A 24494-nucleotide genomic window follows, 5' to 3' on the forward strand; every position below is an offset into this window, starting at 1 on the left:
AATCCTTTTAGACTGTCAATGAAATGAAAAATGATGACATCTCAGTAGTAGAGGTATTGCTTCACTGAAAAAGTCAGAACGAGGCTCCATAACCTGTTAATTTTAACCAATGATATATTTATTTAATGTTTTACTGCTTTGTAAATATTCCCCATGGTACTAAATATTGAAAATCTTTTTAGTTGCAGATGGGTGTACATGCTTCACTGTACTCGTCAATCTGACTTGTTTGTCTTATTTATTTTCAAGGTTTCTAGTAAAACAGTGCATCACAGAACACTGAGGTTTTCCATTTATCATGTGGATAAAATAAAGAAACACCATCTACTGGGGCAGGTGCTGTTCCCTTTGAAAAATGAAAATTTGACAGATGATGGGAAGCTTGTTATTTGGAGGGATCTAGAAGTTGAAAACATGGAGGTAAGGCTGTAATCAGTATTGTTAAATTCTAAATCAAATAATATCTGAAAGGGTCTCGCAGCGTTGCATCTCCTATATCCTTTCTGTATAATCTTGTATTGATCACTCACTTTAATATAGAGGGCCAATGTGTATATACATAAACACAGATATAAACACATGCGCACACACATTCACTTTATAGTGTGTGTATACAATTTTTTTTTGATTTTATTCAACCAATTACCTTTTTAAGTCCTCACTTGAAAACAATGTAAGGGGATATATATGGCATTTATATAGCACCAACTTATTCCGTAGCGCTTTAGAATATTATATATTACTCACTCACTGACAGACAGACACACACACACACTCACTGACAGACAGACACACACACACACACACTCACTGACAGACAGACACACACACACACTCACTGACAGACAGACACACACACACTCACTGACAGACAGACACACACACTCACTGACAGACACACACACACACACACACTCACTGACAGACAGACACTCACTCACTGACACACACACAGAAACTCACTGACAGACATACACTCACTCAATGACAGACACACACACAGACGCTTACTGATCGACATACACTCACTCACTGACAGACTTACACTCACTCACTGACAGACACACAAATACACACTCTCAGACAGACACACACACTCACTGAAATACACTCACTCACTGACACATATACTCACTCACTGACGCACACACTAACAGTCAAACACTCACACACTCACTGACACAAACACACACAGGCAGATACTTACTGACATACATACACTCAGTCACTGACAGACAGACACACACACACACACACACACACACACACACACAGGCAGACACTCACTGCCAGACACACACACACTCACAGTCGATCACTCACCTCCCTGGGGTCCAGTGTGGGGCAGCTCCTCACTCCTGCAGCACGCTGTTTAGTATGGAGGGGCTGGAATTACGTCATATTCTGACTCCCAGCATCACAGAGGGCGCGTGAGGGACTAGTGGGAAGCTGCAAGAACAGACTCCCTCAACGCCTGCCTTCTCCGCCCCCCTCTTTTCATGTCACCGGCATTTGTTGGCAGAGCAGGCACCTGCCATCAAGGTAAGCAGGTGCCTGCTCTTCCTTAACTAGCGCACATCTTTGAGGGCACCCTGAGATGGCCATATGGCCTCCTCCTGGCCCCCCTGTGACAGGGCTCCTCTCAGCGCCCCCAACTTCGGGTGCCTTGAGGATCGGCCTAGCGCTGGGGGCAGCTCAAAAGTCACAGGGAATGTTGTGAAAATTGATGGCAAAATGAATGCAGCATGTTATCAGAAAATACTGGCGGAGAATTTGCATTCTTCTTCACGAAGGCTGAGCATGGGACGCTCTTAGACTTTCCAGCATGACAATGAACCTAAGCACAAGGCCAAGTTGATCCTCCAGTGGTTACAGCAGAAAAAGGAGAAGGTTCCGAAGTGGCCATAACAGTCTCCTGACCTTAATATCATCGAGCCAATCTCGGGAGACCTCAAACGTGCGGTTCATGCAAGATGACCAAAGTCTTTGCATTAGGAATTTTGCCAAGACGAATGGGCAATTATAACGCTTGCAAGAATTAGGGGCCTCATAGACAACTATTACTGAAGACTGCACCTGTCATTGATGCTAATGGGGGCAATACACAGTATTAAGGACTAAGGGTATGCAGACTTTTGAATAGGGGTAATTTCATTTTATTTTATTTTTTGCCATGTTTTATGATTGTGCCATTCTGTTATAACCTACATTTGAATATGAATACCATAAAAATTAAAAGAAATGTGTGTCGACATGAGGGTGCACTGATTGGTCGCTGCGGAACGCAGGCAACCAATCAGAGAAGGATCGCCTTCCAAACGGGGTTTCGCACCCTTTCGTCTGATTGTGCAGCGAAATCCCTCTTCTCCCTGAGCGCTGTTTGGCGCGATTTGATTCACGCCCTTTCAGCTGATTGGTTGTTGCTTGGTTTAGAGGCGAAGTTTGAATTCACCGGACTAAACCAAGAACTAATTTCGGGGATCTACAGAGCCTCGAACCCCAGAATTTAGATGGTGATTTCTCGAGCTCTGTACATCCGATAGCCCCACTATTTGCAGGGTACACAGAGGGGACCCGGGGAAATCCAGTGATATGTGTCTGATATGTGTGACCCCTTCCTGGGGCGCGGAGCCCCTAAGTCTCCCCCTGTATGTACTATGTTTTAATGTGTGTAACTATTGTCCAGTTGGTATCTCCCAGAGCGGGAGATGGTTATCTGCTGTAAGCCATCCCCCACCAACCTGGGACTGAGGAATTTGTACTGATGGTCTGTGCATAAAAGAAGCCTGCTTTCAATAAAGATTGTCAGAGTTGTACCTCCAGAACCGTGTCTTGTCCAGTTACTGGGGTGGAAATGGGTATCTTTGAATTTTAAATGGTTCCTGATTGGCTGAAGAAAAGGAATTAGTGAAGGTTTCCGATCTGGTTACCAGGTGGTCCGCTACGGACACAATTGTTTTCTTTTTATTGTCTTCTGAGGATCAACAACATAAAAGAATGGGCTTTGTGGTTGAACTTGTTGGACTTTAGTTTTTTTTTTTTTCAAGCTAAACAACTATGTGACTTTGTACTATGTCTGTAAGTGAATGTGTGTGTCTGCCAGTGAGTGTCAAATTAGTGAGAGTGTGCCAGTGAGTGTGTGTGTTAGTATGTGTCTATCAGTTAGTGTGTGTGTGTGTGTGTGTGTCTGTCGGTGAATGTGTGTGTCTGCTAGTGAGTGTCAAATTAGTGAGACTGTGTCTGTATGTGTGTGTGTGAGTGTGTGTGCTTGTCAGTGAATGTGTGTGTCTATCAGTGAGTGTGTGTGTGTGTGTGTGTGTTGGTGAATGTGTGATTGTCAGTAAGTGTGTGGCAGTGTGTATCAAATCAGTGAAAGTCTGTCTGTCAGAGAGGGTGCTTGTGTCAGTTTCCTCTGTGTGTGAGTGTGTGTGGCAGTGTAGTCTGTGTGTAACTATTACATTATATTTCCATTTTGTGATTTTTAGACATCAGATTAATAATTTATACACTTCTCTTTATATTCACTTTATGTCTTATTTATTTTGAAGATATTCTTTACTACCTTTAACCAGGCTTGTTAAGTTAAATATCAGTGTCTACACGTTTCATTTGGAATTTAAATCAATAGAAATTACTTTCATGAGGCAGGGTACTTAGGAATTTATTTGATACCTGCAGGAGTACTTCTCCATAAAATTTTGAGAAACACTGCTCTAAAGTAAAGTGATAAATAATGAGTAATCGCTCTGGAAACCAATAGAATGTCTCAAAGCATAGCCCTTTTCTCCCCAAATATTACCTGATTTTCCTTTCCACACTTACATAAAAAAAACAAACGAATGATTTAAGTTGTGGATTTACGGTTACAGATGTACAGTTACAGTCTGCAGCATCTTCAAGCAACTACCCCTGCATATTCATATTATGGCTTTGATTTAATATTTTTGTATACGTTTTCCAAATAATCACAATCTGTTAGAAAAAGTATTTGAACAAAGTATCTATAAAAATTCCAATAGACTTTAAAAATGATTTCTGTAGATAAATAATTTGAAACGTTTTTCTAACAGATTGTGATCTGTGATTGTGATCTTCTGAAAAGCTTGGCCAAATTTTTTAACGCGAGGCCAATGTTCCCTCTACCCAAAGCCGCTCTAACCCACCAGATTAAATAAATTGCACAGATTTTTCTTTTAAGCAAGCACAAAACATTTCTAAAATATTACATTGTTATTATTGCAAAATAGTACATGCATTTTCATCTGTTGTAACACTTGATGCATTGTTAAAGCAAGTTGTAAACTTTGTCTTTATAGGAATTTTGAAAGGGATAGGCTGAGTGCTTGACATTTTTTAAAGAAAGCTATACAAACACATTTATTGCAAAAGTTTACAGTAAATGTAAATTAAACCTATCATCTGTCAAAAGCTTTTATTGTATTCTTTAGTTAGACAGGATGAATAAACATAATATGGATTCATAAAAAGTGAAATAAAACAATTATCATAGAATGTCAAGTTTTAAGATTGACAGCGGGTGTTCTTAAAGGCACAGTGAATAATGCAGCTAACATAGTCATAATAAAAATGTAAAGCCTTGTGCTGCATAATTTGTATTTATCCCACATAAAAAAAAAATAATAATTGTACATCTTGATCGTGGTTCATTTGATCACAGATTGCTCTCTTCAGTGATGCAACATCTGAAGCTACACCCCACCCTGAAATATTTTTGAAATACTAGTCCCCAAGCATGTTTGGCGACTCCTGTGCATAGTTTTAGACTGCTTAATCCTTCATATTTGACTTCCCAGTTTGTCTATGTGCTATAATGTTTAAAACAGATTCATGTTCAAATATAACATATTCTTATTGTGTTCTTGCATTGCAAGACCACTTAATGTTATCTCACATATATAATATTATTATTATTATTATTATAGCCAAATTTACCACCCTAACTCCTCCCACAGTTTTTACACTACATAGACCGAAATATACCAAAACGTGCGGATTGTTCCCGATTGAATTGCTCTTACTTTGTGGAACGTTTCGCCGAATGGTTCACGGAATATCGTCGTTCTTGTGGCGAAATTGGTCCCATAGGAATGAATGGCAAAATGTTCAAAACTAGAGTGGGAGCTGGCAAAAGCTGAAAAATCAGGACATGATTTCTAAACTGCTACACTCCCTCATTTTCAAGCCCACCTACACAAATCTTATATCAAAACGTTCACCTATCCCTGCTGCCATAATCCTGATAGTTTTCACAATATCACCATTTGTTTGCAACTCACGCCGTCCATTAACATTCATTGAAACTCCACTCTAGCCAGCTCAAATTTAAAGGCAATTTCTAAACTGCAACTGTGCCTTCATTGTTAATAGCTCAGAGACATACTATACATCAAATTGTAGGTCTGGGTCTTGTGATTCTCACAATATAAAGCTCTTCGCTGTAGGATTTATAGTTTTTAAAATACGACCGTTTGAAGATGGCAACCGCCAAAATACTCTGACCTGTGCCAGGCTGGAGCAGCAAGTGATGTCATAGACAGGGCCTTTTGTACACCTGCTAATGTTTTTATAAATGTATGTTTTAATGTAACTGTGAAGCACTTTGGGCAACAACGTTGCAATTAAATGTGCTATAAAAATAAAATAATAACAGTTACTTCGCCCACTCCAGTTGTAGACTACTGGGGGAGGCAAGAACACTTCACACAATTTCCCCAGAAATTGTAGCTTTTCTAGTTGTGACATATACTGCAACATGATAAGTTACCGGGCCTCCCAAATGTCCCAATTTCAGTGGTACAGTCCATACTTATTCTACTGTTCTGACTGTCCCCTGAAAGCGTAGTGTGAGCGCATTATTATACACGCTTGTTCTATGCTCAGGGCACTTTGACCACGCTTAAAGTACTGTTACAGTGCTGTATGCATGGTCTGCCCTTAGTGGGCTGGCCTTCTTGATTGACAGTAAGCCTAACATGCATTCAAGCCAGGTGTATCTGCTGAGCTGACTGGTCCCTTTATGATTGAGTCTGCCCATATTACCCCACCCACCGGCATCAGGGCCGGACTGGGAAAAAAATTAGGCCCGGGCATTTTTCAATCAGAGCGGCCCCCTAAGAAGGGGGCGGGGCCAGAGAGGGTGTGTTTTGTCATCACTAATGACAATCACGCCCCCTCTCAAAGTGAGCATGTTGGTTCAGTACACAGAGCCCCGCTGAAGAGCTCTGGCATTAGAAAAAGGCCCTGTATTTGTTCTGCGCAGGGCAAGCAAATTTAATAACATGCTTGCGCTGTGTTTGCTTTTAAATTGTCTCTGGTGTCTCCACAGGTGAGATACCAGCGGACAAAAGGGCCAGGAAAGTGTATGGTGCATGTGGGATTGCATGTGTGTAGAGTGTGGTGTGGTATTGTGTAAATAGGTCAATTTAATTTGTGTTTGTGGTGTAATATGTGTGTGTATAGGGGGCATAGTGTTATAGGGGATGTAGAGAGTGTGTGCATACGGGTTGTAGTGTGTGTGTAGGAGACGTAGTGTGTGTAGGGGTTGTAGAGAGGGTGTGTTTAGAGAATGTTGTATGTGTTTGCTGACAAGGAATGTAGTGTGTGTGTAGGTGGTGCAGTGTGTGTGTGTGTAGGAGATCTAGTGTGTAAATGACCAAGAGTGTGTATAGGAGATTCTGTTTGTGTGTGTGTGTGTGTGTATATAGAGGATTAAGAGTGCATATAGGGTAAGGGATCTAGCGTGTATCTGGAGCGTAATGTGTGTAGTGGTGCAGTGTGAGGGGTGCTGTAGTGTGTGTGTGTATATATATATATATATATATATATATATATATTTGGACGTATTGTATGTGTGAGGGGCGCAGTGTGGGGTGCTGTGTGAGGGTGTTTTTATCTGCCATCACATTCTAGGTTTCTAATTTTCTTTGTCTTTTAACTCACTGAGGGTTATTTTATATAATATATATATATATATATATATATGTGTGTGTGTGAGCGAGGGTGATGTCTGTCTGAGGGTGATGTGTGTGAGTGAGGGTGCTGTGTGTGAGTGAGGGTGCGCTCTGTGTGTCTGGGTGCGCTCTGTGTGTCTGGGTGCGGTGTGTGTCTGGGTGCGGTGTGTGTGTCTGGGTGCTGTGTGTGTGTCTGGGTGCGGTGTGTGTGTCTGGGTGCTGTGTGTGTGTCTGGGTGCTGTGTGTGTGTTTGGGTGCTGTGTGTGTGTTTGGGTGCTGTGTGTGTGTGTCTGGGGGTGCTGTGTGTGTGTCTGGGGGTGCTGTGTGTGTGTCTGGGTGCTGTGTGTGTCTGGCGGTGATGTGTGTGTGGCTGGGGGTGATGTGTGTGTGAGGGGGCTGTTAGTGTTATTTTTTTATTTAAATGCAAGTATTTTTTTTATTAAATAAAAAAATCACACTAACAGCCCCCTCACACACACACACATCACCCCCAGCCACACACACATCACCCCCAGACACACACACACATCACCCCCAGACACACACATAGCACCCAGACACACACACAGCACCCACACACACACACAGCACCCCCAGACACACACACAGCACCCCCAGACACACACAGCACCCCCAGACACACACAGCACCCCCAGACACACACAGCACCCCCAGACACACATGTGGTGCTGTGTTTGTGTCTGGGGGTGCTGTGTGTGTCTGGGGGTGCTGTGTGTGTGCCTGGGGGTGCTGTGTTTGTGCCTGGGGGTGCTGTGTTTGTGTCGGGGTGCTGTGTTTGTGTCGGGGTGCTGTGTTTGTGTCGGGGTGCTGTGTTTGTGTCGGGGTGCTGTGTTTGTGTCGGGGTGCTGTGTGTGTCTGGGGGTGATGTGTGTGTGTCTGGGGGTGATGTGTGGGTGTCTGGGGGTGCTGTGTGTGTGTCTGGGGGTGCTGTGTGTGTGTCTGGGGGTGCTGTGTGTGTGTGTGGGGGTGCTGTGTGTGTGTCTGGGGGTGCTGTGTGTGTCTGGGGGTGATGTGTGTGTGTCTGGGGGTGATGTGTGTGTGTCTGGGTGCTGTGTGTGTGTCTGGGTGCTGTGTGTGTGTCTGGGTGCTGTGTGTGTCTGGGGGTGATGTGTGTGTGGCTGGGGTGATGTGTGTGTGAGGGGGCTGTTAGTGTTGTTTTTTTATTTAAATGCAAGTATTTTTTGTATTAAATAAAAAAAATACATTTTAAATAAAAAAATCACACTAACAGCCCCCTCACACACACACATCACCCCCAGCCACACACACATCACCCCCAGACACACACAGGACCCCCAGACACACACACATCACCCCCAGACACACATAGCACCCAGACACACACACACAGCACCCAGACACACACACACAGCACCCCCAGACACACATGTGGTGCTGTGTGTGTCTGGGGGTGATGTGTGTGAGGGGGCTTTTAGTGTGATTTTTTTATTTAAAATGTATTTTTTTTATTAATAATTAAAAAAAAAAAAAAAGTTATATTCCCCCCCCCCCTCCTCCCTTCTTACCTTTATCCTGGGAGGGGATGGGGGGATCCGTGCTGCCGTGCTTCCTTCCCTCCTTCCCTGGTGGTCCAGTGGTGAGAGTGAACTCTAGCCCCTGCAGGCTAGAGTTCACTCTCGCGAGATCTGAGCGTTGCCGCGGTAACCGTGGCAACGCTCAGACCTCGCGAGAGGACCCGGCGGAGCTGCTGGATAGAGCTCCGCCGGTCCTCTCTCCTGCCTCTCTCCCCCACACCCCAGCAAGCGGCCGCCTGGAAGTGTCTCTGGGTCGGTGGGTCGGAAGTTTCTCTGGGTCTCTGGGTCTTTGATCTCCCCATCGGCCCATGGAGACACACAGCAGGGCCGGCGCTCGGATAGCGCTGGCCCTGCAGGGGCTGGCAGGGGAGATCCTGTGATCTCCCCTGCCGGCCTCGGCCCCACGGCCATCGCGGCCCACCGGGCATTTGCCCGGTATGCCCGATGGCCAGTCCGGGCCTGACCGGCATACCGCTTTATGAGATGTAAATGTTGGGGGTTATGGTATATGCTTACTTGGATTTTTTTTAAATTTCCCTAAATAATTATAAACAATAAGAAAACATAACCTATATAGGACAAATATAACAGAGAAACGGAAAACAAAAATCTTAAAGGATATTCTATAATTAGTTTTTTGTGTTTTTTTTTTATATTTACAATTTAAGATGTTGTCTATTCATCAATTATCGAATATATTCAAATATAATGAAATCTTGGTATCAGATAATAAGGAAGATAACAATAGTTCAATTAAAACTGCAGATTTCATATTTCTCAAACTCCTCATCTCTAGGAACTTTTAACAAGTCTACCGCTTGGTCAAGTGTAAATCACAAATAATAACAATAAGTAAAATCATTTCTTTCACACGGTTACACCAATTCTCTTAAAAATCTTAATTTCCAGTAGGTGTAGATGGAGTTATTATTACGTTATTTTTACTATGTTTTGTGTTGAGATTTTGTGAGATCAAGTGAGTACTGTTTAGCAATGTGTTGGTCATAACAATTGAACTCAAAGGGATAAACATTTGAAATATAAATTTCTGATATTTCATATTAGTCCAATAGATTAGGAGGTGGAGAGTCACTGGTTCCTGGTTATGTTGCGGCTAGTTCAACTCTTTCTTGTTCCCTCTAGGTTGCACAGTACCTGTAAGGTAGGTAAGAGAGGAATAGGTGGGGGAGGAATAAGTGCTAATTATTTACTGCATAATAGACAGGGGGGGGAGGAAGATAATAGAATATAAAAAAAATATATCATGCCAATTGTTTTGGCTATTGATTTTTTTTGTAAATAATGGAGTTTTTTTACAAAACAATACCCTATAAAAACTAAAATTATTTTGTTTTGGCTTTTATGACCTAAAAAAATGTGATACTCCTGTTTTGAATTTTTAGTGGATGACATTCAGTGATAAATGCATGGTTTGTCTTTTTTTTTTTTTTTATATCATGGCAGAAATTTGAATTTCTATCAATTTACACACTGGCGAACTGAAATTTTTTATTTTTTTTACCAAAATAGTCAAATTGAAAACATAGTGTAGAGTCCAATTTGGATTGTTGCCTAAAAATTGACTAATCATGTTCTCAACCAGAAGGCTATGCTTAAAAGTGTAAACTTGGTTGAAGTTAATTCTTTTTAAATATCGTATTATTTATACTGCTTGTAGATTAATGGGTTTTTTTTCCGCTTTTTTTTTTTTCCCAGCCTCCATCAGAGTATGGAGACATCCAGTTCTCTCTTAGCTACAATGACTACCTGGGGCGCATGACAGTAGTTGTTCTCCGTGCCAAAGGTTTACCATTTCAAGTGGAGCCTGGTAAGAGCAGTAAGTAACATCCAACTTCTCATTCAACACCACATTAACATCTTTCTGCACATTTCCTGCTTAGAATGTTTTTTATTGATATCTGTTTTATATAGCAACAGAGTTAGAGATGGCCTGGGAGATTTGCGATTGGAGGTTAGAAGTTGTTCGGTATTAGGGTTAATACGTTCCTATGACTGGTTTAACATTAAGGAATCTTAGAGAGAAAGTATAAGTGCATTCTTGAGCTTGTGGTCTGTAATTCATAAAAGCCATTATATGTCTACTATGATTGATGAAGGAACAGGGAAGACTTAACAGGGTTATTTACCAAAGTAAGAATTCTAAGTAAATGCAAAGTGAAAATACATTTTTTTAGGCCAAAAGTAGCAGTGGAGGGGAATGTGAGTTTACTTTACCTGAATCTATCTATTGCGGGCGATGCCATCCTCTTCCAGACAGTTCTCTTCTGCTCTTGACACTTCAGCACCAGGAGCCAACGTCACTACTGTGGGATCCTTCATAGATAGAGCCAGTTTCTGCTGGGGGATTGACTCTTCTTGACGACGGTAGCTCCGCTCAATGTCTAGAAGTGTCAGGTGTAGGAAAAATTACTAAGACAAATTTGTCTCACTATATCTTTTGACTAAGTTAGGTTGGATTTAAAGCAGATCTACTATGTTTATTCTTTCTTGTGGTTTTCCTTTCCTTATGCCCCTGTATCTTAATGATTATACCCCCCCTACTTGTCTTTATTTATATTCTTTTCTTCCTTGTGCTGGATCTCAATACCTGGGTGCAGTCATTTTGTTCTTCTCTGTCCATGATGCCTGCAGTTTCCCTTCTGCGGGATTTATTCTACTGATGTATTGTCATTTGATTTGATTGGTCACTGAAGCAGAACCTTGTTTTATGCTCCCCCCATTGTCAAGTTTTGTCAACTTAACTGCTATACATGAAGGTAAATAGTCCATAATTTCCTTATGTATTTTATAAAAGCTAGAGCACTCAGGTAAAATAAATAAATCAGATTTAGAAACGTGGAGCTATATAGAAAAGATTAGGTAAAGTTTATTCTTTATCTAATGGCGCTAATGCTCTGAGAATGCCGCTCTAAATTCGCAACGAGTGCAGTTGCCTTTTGATATAAGGTAGATTAATTTTGTAATGAGGATGTTTTCAAGGACTTCCCACTGGTGGGACACTTTATATTTTTTGTCAGATTTTCCATGTATGCTGATCTCTAAAGGAGAAATCTGCTTGACTGACCACATTTTGAGGTAAGTAATGGAAAGGAAGGAACAGGAGGAGGACATGGGCAGTGGAGAGCACGCTCCAGTAAGCATACTGGTTATGTAGTGTGGACGTTTACCAGTGAGATGGTCAAGAACCAAAATATATATGAATTTGAAAGTTGGTCAATTTAGCTGTTTCAAAACATCATAATGATGGTTACTACGTCTATAATGAAGGACAAGCTACTTATAAATGATATATAAAGTTGTGAATGCACACATAAAGTGTTCAGTTATTGAAACATTAAAAGAACTCTATATGAACCCAGACCACGTCCTCTCAATGAAGTGGTCTGGGTACACTGCCTCTGTCTGTTGAACCTTGCAATGTATAAAAGGAGAAACTGCAATTATTACACTGCAGGGTTAACTCCACCTCTAATGGATATCTTCCAGACTGCCACTAGAGGCTCTTCCAGGTTCCTAGGAGAGTTTTACTTCACTATCTGACATAGGATGTCCTCACACTTTGCACGTGGACGTCTAACATCTTCTATGTTCCAGATATAAAAGCATTGATTCAGTGATTCCCTATATGGAAGCTTGAAAGCCTCTGCGACACTCGACGCGCTTGCACATTATGTCCCACCATCTCATCACGGGAGGAGACCTAGCCAAAGAGGTAATGTAAAAAACAATGTTTCATTCATTAGTCATCGAACAGTAGTGAGGAAGGATCTACAAAACTAGGGATAGTGACTTTATAGCGTTAGGAATACAGGTTTGTATTCTGAAAACTGTAGTAATCCTTTAAAGGGATATTCTACAACAAAACAGCAACAAAACAACTGTATCTTAATGAAGCAGTTTTGGTGTATAGATCATGCCTCTGCAGTCTCACTGTTCAATTATGTGCCATATAGGAGTTAAATCCTAGTTAAAGCCTCGAAGATGACAGGGATACTATAACCAAAATGTTAGCCATACGTCTAAAAGATAGCAACATTTATAGAACAAAACACAGCCATACAGAGGCGATCATTCCATTGTAGTGTGCAATCTATAATAAGTAGAATAAAGACAACAGCCAAAACCTAATTCAGGAGTAGTGACATACGTCTATGAAGATCAAAGTATATCCTGAGGGTTCTGGTTGGTAAGGTGAGTTATCACTCAGTGACAGTTATCATTCTCTGATATTAATCCAAATAGAAGGTGAACTCTAATAGTAGTCTTTCTCCTTATTGCAGGTAAGAATATATTTTGTCTTCACAATTTTGGAATCAAATTACCAGTTCACTAGTAGCAGAATATTTCCCTGTTCTTTTTTAGAAAGCCCTCTCATGCATCTGTGTTTAGAGGCTTTTGAGAGGAGGTAATAGGGGAGTGTGAAGGCATGGCTTGATCTTGGTCAGCCGATCCCCGGATCGTACCACTGCAGTTGCTAACACCAATGGGGTTGATTTGTTACTGGCACCAGGGTTAAGCCTAGTTCTCCCAGCTGGTTTGATCTCAGTGGGCTGGCATCAGTCCTTCTGCTTTCTGGGAAATAGTGGAGGTTGGGAGTGGATATAAAGGTATCAATAGGTAGAGAAACACCACTGGGAACTTTTTAAATAGCTTCTCTGTGCAGACCGGTTTCAACATGTGACTTTATCAAGGCAGCGTGTTCTATATAGTCCTCCTACTTTGAAATTTAAATGATCACTATAGGGTCAGGAACACAAACATCTATTCCTGACCCTATAGTGTTAAAACCACCATCTAGCCCCCTTGGGCCCCTCATGCCTCCATAAATATAGCAAACTATTACTGTATTCAAGCCAGAAGCTGTAGATCTGCATGCTGTTTGCCTCAAAAAAAATAAGCAGTCTGCTGACATCATCAGAAGTGGTAGCGTGATCCAATCACAGTGCTTCCCCATAGGATTGGCTGAGACTGACAAAGAGGCAGATCAGGGGCAGAGCCAGCATGATTCAAACACAGCCCTGGACAACCAGCAACTCCTCATAGAGATGAATTGAATCAATGAATCTCCATGAGGAAAGTTCAGTGTCTGCATGCAGAGGGAGGAGACACTGAATGTTTGGATGTACCGTGGACACCCAATACAGGTCGTTCTCCTTCAGCCTTTTTATACAAGGGTCCCTCAACAGGCACGACAGCATGAAAGACCCCATTTGAACAAGGTTGGATGCCGAGCTACTCATGTCCCGTTCCTCGTCCTCAGTGATCTCACTGAAGGTATGTTCTTCCCCCCAGCCACGTACAACACCACGGGTCCCAGATAGCTGACAACGAGCACCCTGGGATGCCTGTTGTGGTTGGTCTTCCTCCTCCTCCTCAAAGCCACATTCCTCCTCTGACTCCACTTCCTCACAATCCTCTTCCAGCATTGCCGCAGGTCCAGCAAGCGATGCTGATAAGGCTGTTTCTGGTGGTGATGGTGACAACAACTCTTCCTCTTCCTCTTTACGCTCATCTATGGCCTGATCCAGCACTCTTCGCAGGGCACGCTCCTGGAAGAAAACAAATGGTATGATGTCGCTGATGGTGCCTTCGGTGCGACTGACTAGGTTTGTCACCTCCTCAAAAGGACGCATGAGCCTACAGGCATTGCGCATGAGCGTCCAGTAACGTGGCAAAAAAATTCCCAGCTCCGCAGAGGCTGTCCTAGCACCCCGGTCTTACAAATAGTCGTTAACGGCTTTTTCTTGTTGGAGCAGGCGGTCGAACATTAGGAGTGTTGAATTCCAACGTGTCGGGCTGTCGCAAATCAAGCGCCTCACTGGCATGTTGTTTCGCCGCTGGATATCTGAAAAGTGTGCCATGGCCGTGTAGGAACGCCTGAAATGGCCACACACCTTCCTGGCCTGCTTCAGGACGTCCTGTAAGCCTGGGTACTTATGCACAAAGCGTTGTACGATCAGATTACACACATGTGCCATGCACGGCACATGTGTCAACTTCCCCCATATTCAATGCCGCCAACAAATTTATTCCGTTGTCACAAACCACATTGCTGATCTCCAGTTGGTGCGGAGTCAGCCACTGATCCACCTGTGCGTTCAGGGCGGACAGGAGTGCTGGTCTGGTGTGACTCTCTGCTTTCAGGCAAGTCAACCCCAAGACGGCGTGACACTGCCGTATCCGGGATGTGGAATAGTACCTGGGGAGCTGGGGGGGGTGCCGTTGATGTGGAGCAAGACGCAGCAGCAGAAGAGGACTCAGCCGAGGAGGTTATGGAAGAGGATGGAGTAGGAGGAGTAGAGGAGATGGCAGCAGGCCTGCCTGCAAGTCGTGGCGGTGTCACCAACTCCTCTGCAGAGCCACACATTCCATGATTGGCAGCCGTCAGCAGGTTTACCTAATGCGCAGGTATCAGTGGTGAGATGGACCCTTGCCCCAACACTGTGTGCCAGACATGCCATTACTTCCTTTTGCACAATCAAGTACAGGTTGGGGATTGTCTTTTGTGCAAAGAAATTTCGGCCGTGTACCTTCCACTGCGGTATCCCAATAGCTACAAATTTTTGGAACGCCTCAGACTCCACCAGCTTGTATGGTAAAAGCTGGCGGGCTAAGAGTTCAGACAAGCCAGCTGTCAGATGCCGGGCAAGGGGGTGACTTTGTGACATTGGTTTCTTACGCTCAAACATGTCCTTGACAGACACCTGACTGTGGGCAGATGAGCAGGAACTGCTCAAGGCGAGAGACGGAGTGGCGGATGGTTGAGAGGGGGCAAGGAGGACAGCAGTGGTTGACGTGGCTGAAGATGCTGGACCAGGAGGAGGATGGCGGCTTTGAGTTTGTGTGCTGCTTGTACTCATGTGTTGATCCCATAGGGATTTGTGATGTGCGATCATGTGCCTTCACAAAGCAGTTGTACCTAGGTGGGTGTTGGACTTCCCATGACTCAGTTTCTTTTGGCACAGGTTGCAAATGGCATCGCTGTTGTCAGAGGCAGACACACTTATAAATTCCACACTGCTGAGCTCTGCAATGACGGCATTCTGGTGGTGGCAACAGCATGCGTTGATTGGCGTGCTGTCTGGCTGACCCCGGGTGCTGATGCATGCTGTCTGACTGTGCCACTAGCTCCTTGCGATGACCTCCCCCTGCTTCCAACTCGTCTCCTCCTCCTCTCTGTCTCCCCATCTGAATTTCCCCCTGTTCTTCTTCTCTTCTAGCGGGCACCCACGTGACATCCACGGACGCATCGTCATCATCAACCGCTTCACTTGTATCTGACAACTCAGCAAAGGAAGCAGCAGCGGGTACAACATCATCATCATCATCATCACACCGTACGTCCATGTGCGTAATGCTGCCTGACTGAGATATATCCCTGTTATCTACATCCTCTGGCAATAATGGTTGCGCATCACTCATTTCTTCCAACTGATGTGTAAATAACTCCTCTGACATACCAAGTGAAGCGGCTGTGGTGCTAGTGTTGGTGGTGGCGGCAGGCGGGCGAGTGGTAACTTGAGAGGTGCCCGAAGCTAAGCTGGAGGAGGATGGTGCGTCAAGGTTCCGAGCGGAAGCTGTAGAAGATTGGGTGTCCTGTGTTAGCCAGTCAACTATGTCCTCAGAACTTTTCGAGTTCAGGGTACGTGGCCTCTGAACACTGGGCATTATTCTAGGGCCAAAGGGAATCACAGCACCACGACCACGACGGCCCCTGCGGGGTGGCCTGCCTCTGCCTGTCATTTTTTTTTCGATTAGTGGTACTATGCGTGCAAGCTACTGTGACAACAGATATGAGTGGCACTGTGCACTTGCAGAAGTTGGCAGAGTAGACGCTGTAGGCCTGACACACACGCTTGCAGACAACTAACTGCTATTCAATCTATTACAGTCAAAATTGTATTTTTTTTTTTTAAATGTACACTACTGTTACACCAGATATGAGTTGCACTGGTGTGACACTGTGCCCTGGCAGGCCCTGAAATGCACACGTGTGAAGGAAACTGACTGCTATTATTTCACAGTCAAATTTCTAGTTTTTTTTTAATGTACACTACTGTTACACCTGATATGAGTTGCACTGGTGTGACACTGTGCCCTGGCAGGCCCTGAAACGCACACGTGTGAAGGAAACTGACTGCTATTATATTTCAGTCAATTTTTTTTTTTTAAATACAAGCTATAGTGACACCAGATATGAGTGGTGGCACTGGGCAAGTGGGCACAGTATACGCTGTGAGCCTGACACACACGCTGGCAGGCAGGCAATTGCAATTAGATTACACAGAAAAAAAAAAAGCAGACTGATGTTCTAGCCCTAAAAAGGGCTTTTTGGGGTGCTGTCCTTACAGCAGAGATCAGATGAGTCCTTCAGGACTGTAGTGGACACTGAATACACTAGCCTAGCTATCGATTTCCCTATTAAATCAGCAGCAGCTACACTGTCCCTCCTCTCACTAAGAATGCAGCTTCCGAATGAATCTAAAATGGATGCTGTCCAGGAGGTGGGAGGGTCTGGGAGGGAGGGTGTGCTGCTGATTGGCTGGAATGTGTCTGCTGACTGTGAGGTACAGGGTCAAAATGTACTCAATGATGACGAATAGGGGGCGGACCGAACATCGCATATGTTCGCCCGCCGTGGTAAACGCGAACAAGCTATGTTCGACAGGAACTATTCGCCAGCGAACTATTCGGGACATCTCTACTTGCCATTATTCAGTACAACTAATTCAATGTAACTCGGCACCAAGAGGCATCGGTCAAAGAATAGATTTGATGGTAAATATGAAGAGGAATTTTTTTTTTCTTTCTTAATAGAAGCCTTAATAGCAAAATCTACATTCATTCCAAAGTTTCATACCATAGCTTGTGGTTTCAATTGGTTTCTCTCTTGCAAACCTTTTTAGCAAACGCTCACCCCCAGATCACAAACAAAGAGCTTCAGTGGTGGTCAAGTGGGAAATTCATACAGGATAAAAGTACAATTATAGAAGGGGGGCTTTTACTCCATTTTGCAACTCTGTGTCATGCTGTTTGATTGAAGCCAGTTTCCTCCTACAACAGGCCAATGTCCCAAGGAGGGAAGGATTTTTGAACATGGAATTAGGAGTGTAATTAAAGGAACACTATAGGGTCAGGAAGACAAACATGTATTCCTGACCCTTTAGTGTTTAATCCACCATTTAGGTGGCTTGCCACCCCTTGCCCCCTAATAAGAGTTTAAAACTTACCTTATTTCCAGCGCCGCGTGCGTCCACCGGGGCTGGCCCCGCCCCCCAATCCACCTCCTTGGTGACATCAGCAGAATTGCCATAGGGAAAGCATTGGATTGGATGAAATCGGCAAGGAGGTGGGATATGGATGAGTTGAATCAATGCAGCTCTATGAGGAAAAATCAGCATCTCCATACAGAACGTGGAAATGCTGAACGGCAGTGCTGCCTACTGTGCAGAACTGCCCCCAGGAAACACGTCCAGTAGCCATGTGAGGAGTGGCCACTGGAGGTGTCCCTAGGGGGCAAAGTAAACACTGCCTTTTCTCTGAAAATGCCTGCAGGGAATGATTGTACTCACCAGAACAACTATATTAAGCTGTAGTTGTTCTGGTGACTATAGTGTCCCTTTAAGCCCGAAAGCAGTAGGATTAAATAGTACATCCTGCATTGACAAAGTCACAGGATGAAACCAGTTGGCACAGCAAAGCTATATATTATTGCCACATTTCAACATAGCAAAACATTGCCACATATTACAGCATAACAATACAAAGAAGTAGGCATGTGCATGGGGAAAATATTCGGCTCGGATCGGCATTCCGAAATTCGGGACTTCAACAATTCGGCACTTCGGAACTTCGGCACTTGACCACTTCGGAACTTCGGCAACTTCGGCACTTCAGAACTCCGGCATTTCGGGACTTTTGTTGCAGCCGCTTGGTAGATAACTCCCTAATTTCCACGGTTTTAGGGAGTTATCTACCAAAAGGCCTTTCAGCCAAATTTACTAATACTAAGTAAAAATTACTTAGTATTAGTAAATTGTGCCCCTACTCGCAATACCGCGAGTAGGGGCATGTCTATTAAACATTGTGGCTGCTCACTGTTAAAAAACAATATATAAAAAATAAAAAAGGAACCCCCCTCCCTGAGCGGGTGGGGGCCCTAAAGTAAAAAAAGGGGGGAGGACCTATTGTCCTCCCCACCGGCCCCCACCCCTGAGCGGCGGTGGGGGCCCTAAATACAAATTGGGGGGGACCTAATGTCCTCCCCCCTGGCCCCCACCCCTGAGCAGTGGGTGGGGGCCCTTAACAAGAATAAGGGGGGGAAACCTAATGTCCTCCCCCCGGCCCCCACCCCTGAGCGGTGGGTGGAGGCCCTAAATACAAATTGGGGGGGGCCTAATGTCCTCCCCCATGGCCCTCACCCCTGAGTGGTGGGTGGGGGCCCTAAATACAAACTGGGGGGGGACCTATTGTCCTCCCCCCTGGCCCCCACCCCTGAGCGATGGGTGGGGGCCCTAAATACAAATGGGGGGGAACCTAATGTCCTCCCCCCTGGCCCCCACCCCTGAGCGATGGGTGGGGGCCCTAAATACAAATGGGGGGGAACCTAATGTCCTCCCCCCTGGCCCCCACCCCTGAGTGGGTGGAGGCCCTAAAGTACTGCAATAGCAATATAACAGTACTGGTTAACAGTTTTGGTATTGCAGAAATCCCTGCGATCAGTTAATAGCAGTAAGAATTAGATAACAAGTAAGAATTAGATAACATGAGACCAGTGCAGTGAGGATGTGAGCCCTGGCGAGAGAGAAAAAAACAGTTTGACCAGTCTTCCAAGAAGAGAGGTCAGAAAAAAGAGTAAGAATAAGGCCTACGTGAAGACGCTGAGAAGAAAAAAATTAATAAAGTCCGTCCAAGAGCTATATCAGGTAGGTAACATGAGGCAACTGGGGTAAACAAACAAGTATATGTGGGCTGGAAGCATTGGTCCCTCCAAGGTGTCTATCCTCTGGCCGTCACCCCCAGACCAGTCTTGGCCATCCATCAGAGTATTCCATAGTATAGTGGGCACTTGGAGACGGCTTAGTCCACTGAACCCGCCCCACCAAGAATCTGCAGACCTTCTGCCACCTGCACCTCCCCTGCACCTCCCGATATTCTGTTAAGCGTGTGTCCCCACATGCCTCACTGGCACCGGCTATACACTTGGCCCAGGCATGCCATCATTCACGGTCACTGGTACACCAAAGATCTGCACAGGGCTCACAGTGTCAGGGACAAATCTCCCAGGGCCCACCCTGCACCCAGAGATCGGGGTCACCTCACTCTCAGTGGACTGGCAGCTCGGAGATACAGTCGAACAGCAGCCCCTCAGGGTACACAAGCAGCATGTTGCAGCCCAGCTCTTCAGGTAATTATACCCTCTTAAGTTGCTTAGTGTATAGGCAGCACAGAGACAGGGTAGGAGACAAGCAATAATCGCTGCCATCTGGATAAGTGCAAGATAATGCATCTGGGGCGTAAACACCCAAGGGCAGAGTATAGAATATGTGATAGTCCTAACCTCAACATCTGAGGAAAGGGATGTAGGGGTAATTATTTCAGAGTATTTAAAAGTAGGCAGACAATGTAATAGAGCAGCAGGAAATGCTAGAAGAATGCTTGGTTGTATAGGGAGAGGTGTTAGCAGTAGAAAGAGGGAAGTGCTCATGCCATAGAACACTGGTAAGACCTCACTTGGAGTATTGTGTGCAGTACTGGAGACTGTATCTTCAGAAGGATATTGATACTTTGAAGAGGGTTCAGAGAAGGGCTTCTAAACTGGTTCATGGATTGAAGGATAAAACTTACCAGGAAAGGTTAAAGGGACTCTCCAGTGCCAGGAAAACAATCCGTTTTCCTGGCATTGCAGGTCCCCTCTCCCTCCCACCCCCCATCCCCGGTTGCTGAAGGGGTGAAAACCTTACCTGAGACCCCCGCCGATGTCCCTCGGCGGTGGTTTCTGCTCGCCGCTGCTCCTACTCTTCCTTACATCAGCCGGTGGGCAAGACTGATCCCGCCCACAGGCTGAGGAGACCTAATGCGCATGCGCGGCAATGCTGCGCATGCGCATTAGAGTTTCCCATAGGAAAGCATTAAAAATGCTTTTCAATACTTTCCTATGGGGAATTGAGCGACGCTGGAGGTCCTCACACCTGTGGAGCGACGCTGGAGGTCCTCAAATCTGTGCTAGAGACACGGAAGTGCCCTCTAGTGGCTATCTAGTAGACAGCCACTAGAGGTGGAGTTAACACTACAAGGTAATTATTGCAGTTTATAAACAACTGCAATAATGACACTTGCAGGGTTAAGGGTAGTGGGAGTTGGCACCCAGACCACTCCAATGGGCAGAAGTGGTCTGGGTACCTGGAGTGTCCCTTTAAAGAAACTTAACATGTATAGCTTGGGGGAGAGACGAGACGAGGGGATATAATAGAAACATTTAAATACATAAAGGGAATCAACACAGCAAAGGAGGAGACTATATTTAAAAGAAGAAAAACTACCATAACAAGAGGACATAGTCTTAAATTAGAGGTTTAAAAATAATATTAGGAAGTATTACTTTACTGAGAGGGTAGTTTATGCTTGGAATAATAGTAGTGCCATAGACGAAAGCACGTTAGTAGCGCCAAAGGGCGCGTCTGCAATTTTTTGCTTCATTTTATTTCTCACATTCACTCGTTATACACGGTTAATTTAGTTATGAGATTTCCGTTATTAGGGGGGGAGCTTAGATATGGAAGGGTTGTAATACGGCTATATTGAAGGAGGGACGCTGGATTGGATGTGGTGAGGGATTTCTGAGGCTTAGTTATAGTGTAGAAATCTTGAAGCAGGGTAGCAATGCAGGCTTCTTTGTACAGCTGCATATTGGTTATAAAGTCTTCACTTAAATGAGGATGAGTCTTCACTGTATTGTAGCATTTTTTTTCCCTTTTTAGTTATTCTGTTACCTATTCAGCTACATAAAAGTGGAGATTTTAGGAATCTTTGAGGCTCGGCTATAGTGGAGAAATCTTTAACGGGACACTATAGTCACCAGAACAACTACAGCTTAGTGTAGTTGTTCTGGTGAGTATAATCATTACATGCAGGCATTTTCATGCAAACACAGTGTTTACATTGCCCCTACGGACACCTCCAAGTGACCACTCCTCCAGGCCCGGACTGGCCATCGGGCACACCGGGCAAATGCCCGGTGGGCCGTGGTGGCCACGGGCCGAGGCCGGCAGGGGAAGGTCCCAGGATCTCCCCTGCCGGTCTATGCAGGGCCGGCACTATCCGAGCGCCGGCCCCCCTGTTTGCCATGGAGGGCCGGTGGGGAGATCAGAGATCTCCCTCACCGGCCCCCTTGGACAGACATGCGGCACATGCGGCTGGGGAGGGAGAGGACCCGGCAGAGCTGCAAGATAGAGCTGCCATGGCAACACCGGATCTCGCGAGAGTGAACTCTAGCCCGCAGGCTAGAGTTCACTCACCACTGGACCACCAGGGATCGTGCCGGAACCCCCCTCCCGGGTACCACCATGCCGGTCCCCCCCCCCCCCCCCCCTCCCAGGCTAACGGTAAGAAGGGAGGGGGGGATTTAATGCCTGTTTAGTTATTTTTATTTTTTACCCCCCAAACACACATACACACACACACACACAATCCATTCTAACATTCACACCCATCACACACAGCACTCTCACACACAGCACACACACACAGCACTCTCACACACAGTACATACAGCACTCTCACACCCATCACACACAGCACTCTCACACACAGCACTCTCACACACAGCACTCTCACACACAGCACTCTCACACACAGCACATACAGCACTCTCACACACAGCACTCTCACACCCATCACACACAGCACATACAGCACTCTCACACACAGCACTCTCACACCCATCACACACAGCACTCTCACACACAGCACTCTCACACACAGCACTCTCCCACACAGCACACACTGCACTCTCACACACTGCACTCTCACACACTGCACTCTCACACACTGCACTCTCACACACTGCACTCTCACACACTGCACTCTCACACACTGCACTCTCACACACTGCACTCTCACACACAGCACTCTCACACACAGCACTCTCACACACAGCACTCTCACACCCATCACACACATCACACACAGCACTCCCACACACAGCACTCTCACACACATCACACACAGCACTCTCACACACAGCACACACAGCACTCTCACACCCATCACACACAGCACTCTCACACACAGCACTCTCACACCCATCACACACAGCACTCTCACACCCATCACACACAGCACTCTCACACAAAGCACTCTCACACCCATCACACACAGCACTCGCACACACAGCACTCGCACACACAGCACTCTCACACCCATCACACACAGCACTCTCACACCCATCACACACAGCACCCTCACACATCACACACAGCACCCTCACACATCATAAACAGCACCCTCACACATCATAAACAGCACCCTCACACACAGCACCCACACACACATCACGCCTCAAACACAGCATCCATCACACACACATACTGCACCCTTCACATACACACTACATCCCTCACAGACACCCACTGCACCAAACACACACACACACACACACACACAATACTTCCGAACATATTTATATTATATAAATATGTTTGTGTGTGTATGTATGTATATATATATATATATATATATATATATATATATGCACACATTGCAGCACCCCTTACACACATACTGCACTTCTAAACACATTACGTTACCAAACTCTGGATCATATACGCACACTAGATCCCTTTATACACTCTGAATCCGTTATATACACACACACTCACTAGATCTCCTACACATTCTGGGTCCTTCAAACACTAGACTCCTGTATACACACACTGCACCATCTACACACACACAACATTCCTAAAATACACACTCTGGATCCCTTATAAACACACTAGATTAATTGTAAACAAACACATACTACACCTCTAAACACACACTCTCTACAACCCCTACAAACACTACATCACCTATATATACACACACACACACACTATAGCCTGTATGCACACACTTACTACATCCCCTATACACACATTCTCTACAGCCCCTAGCCACATATGGATTACATTACACCAAAAACACAACACGACTAAAACCGACCTTATTACACAATACTACACCACAATCAGCTCACTCCACACACAATCCTACAAGCAGGCTCCAAACACATGCACAGTGCTCCTTTGTCTCCTGGTATCCATTTATAGAGACACCAGAGACAAGTTGCAAGGAAACACAGTGCAAGCATGTTATTAAATGTACTTGCACTGTGCAGAACAAATACAGGGCTTTTTTTCTCATGCTAGAGCTCTTTAGCAGAGTTCTGCGCATGGTCTGCCCTGGAAGAGCATTTAACCAACACTTTGAGAGGGGGCGTGTTTGTCATTGGTGATGACGAAACACACCCTCTCTGCCCCGCCCCATTCTTAGTGGGCCGCTGTGATAAAAAAATGCCAGGGCCGAATTTTTCTCCCAGTCCGGCCCTGCACTCCTCAGATGACCACTGGAGGTGCTTTCTGTCTCACTGCTGCACAGTAAGCAGCAATGCTGTTCAGCGTCTCCATGCTCTGTACACCCCTTCTCAAAGTGAGCATGTTGGTTTCAAAAAAGGCCCTGTATTTGTTCTATGCAGCACAAGCAAATTTATTAGCATGCTTGCGCTGTATAGCTTGGAGGAAAGACGAGACAGGGGGGATATAATAGAAACATTTAAATACATAAAGGGAATCAACACAGTAAAGGAGGAGATTGTATTTAAAAGAAGAAAAACTACCACAACAAGAGGACATAGACTTAAATTAGAGGGACAAAGGTTTAAAAATAATATCAGGAAGTATTACTT

At 44.9% G+C, this 24494-nt stretch overlaps 1 protein-coding gene across 3 annotated transcripts in view; it reads left to right on the forward strand.

Annotated features, from left to right (window-relative positions):
• The window catches only part of SYT15 (synaptotagmin 15), a 163805-nt gene that overhangs the window by 88590 nt on the left and 50721 nt on the right, over positions 1-24494 (forward strand). For 2 of the 3 annotated variants that reach the window (XM_063434660.1, XM_063434662.1), the window contains exons 5-6: positions 250-420; positions 10244-10364. In XM_063434660.1, the coding sequence (XP_063290730.1) occupies positions 250-420; positions 10244-10364 (292 nt within the window). The remainder of the gene's footprint in view (positions 1-249; positions 421-10243; positions 10365-24494) is intronic. The other variant, XM_063434661.1, reaches the window with a different exon arrangement.

This window comes from Pelobates fuscus, chromosome 10 (genome assembly GCF_036172605.1).
Source record: "Pelobates fuscus isolate aPelFus1 chromosome 10, aPelFus1.pri, whole genome shotgun sequence".
NCBI lineage: Eukaryota > Metazoa > Chordata > Amphibia > Anura > Pelobatidae > Pelobates > Pelobates fuscus.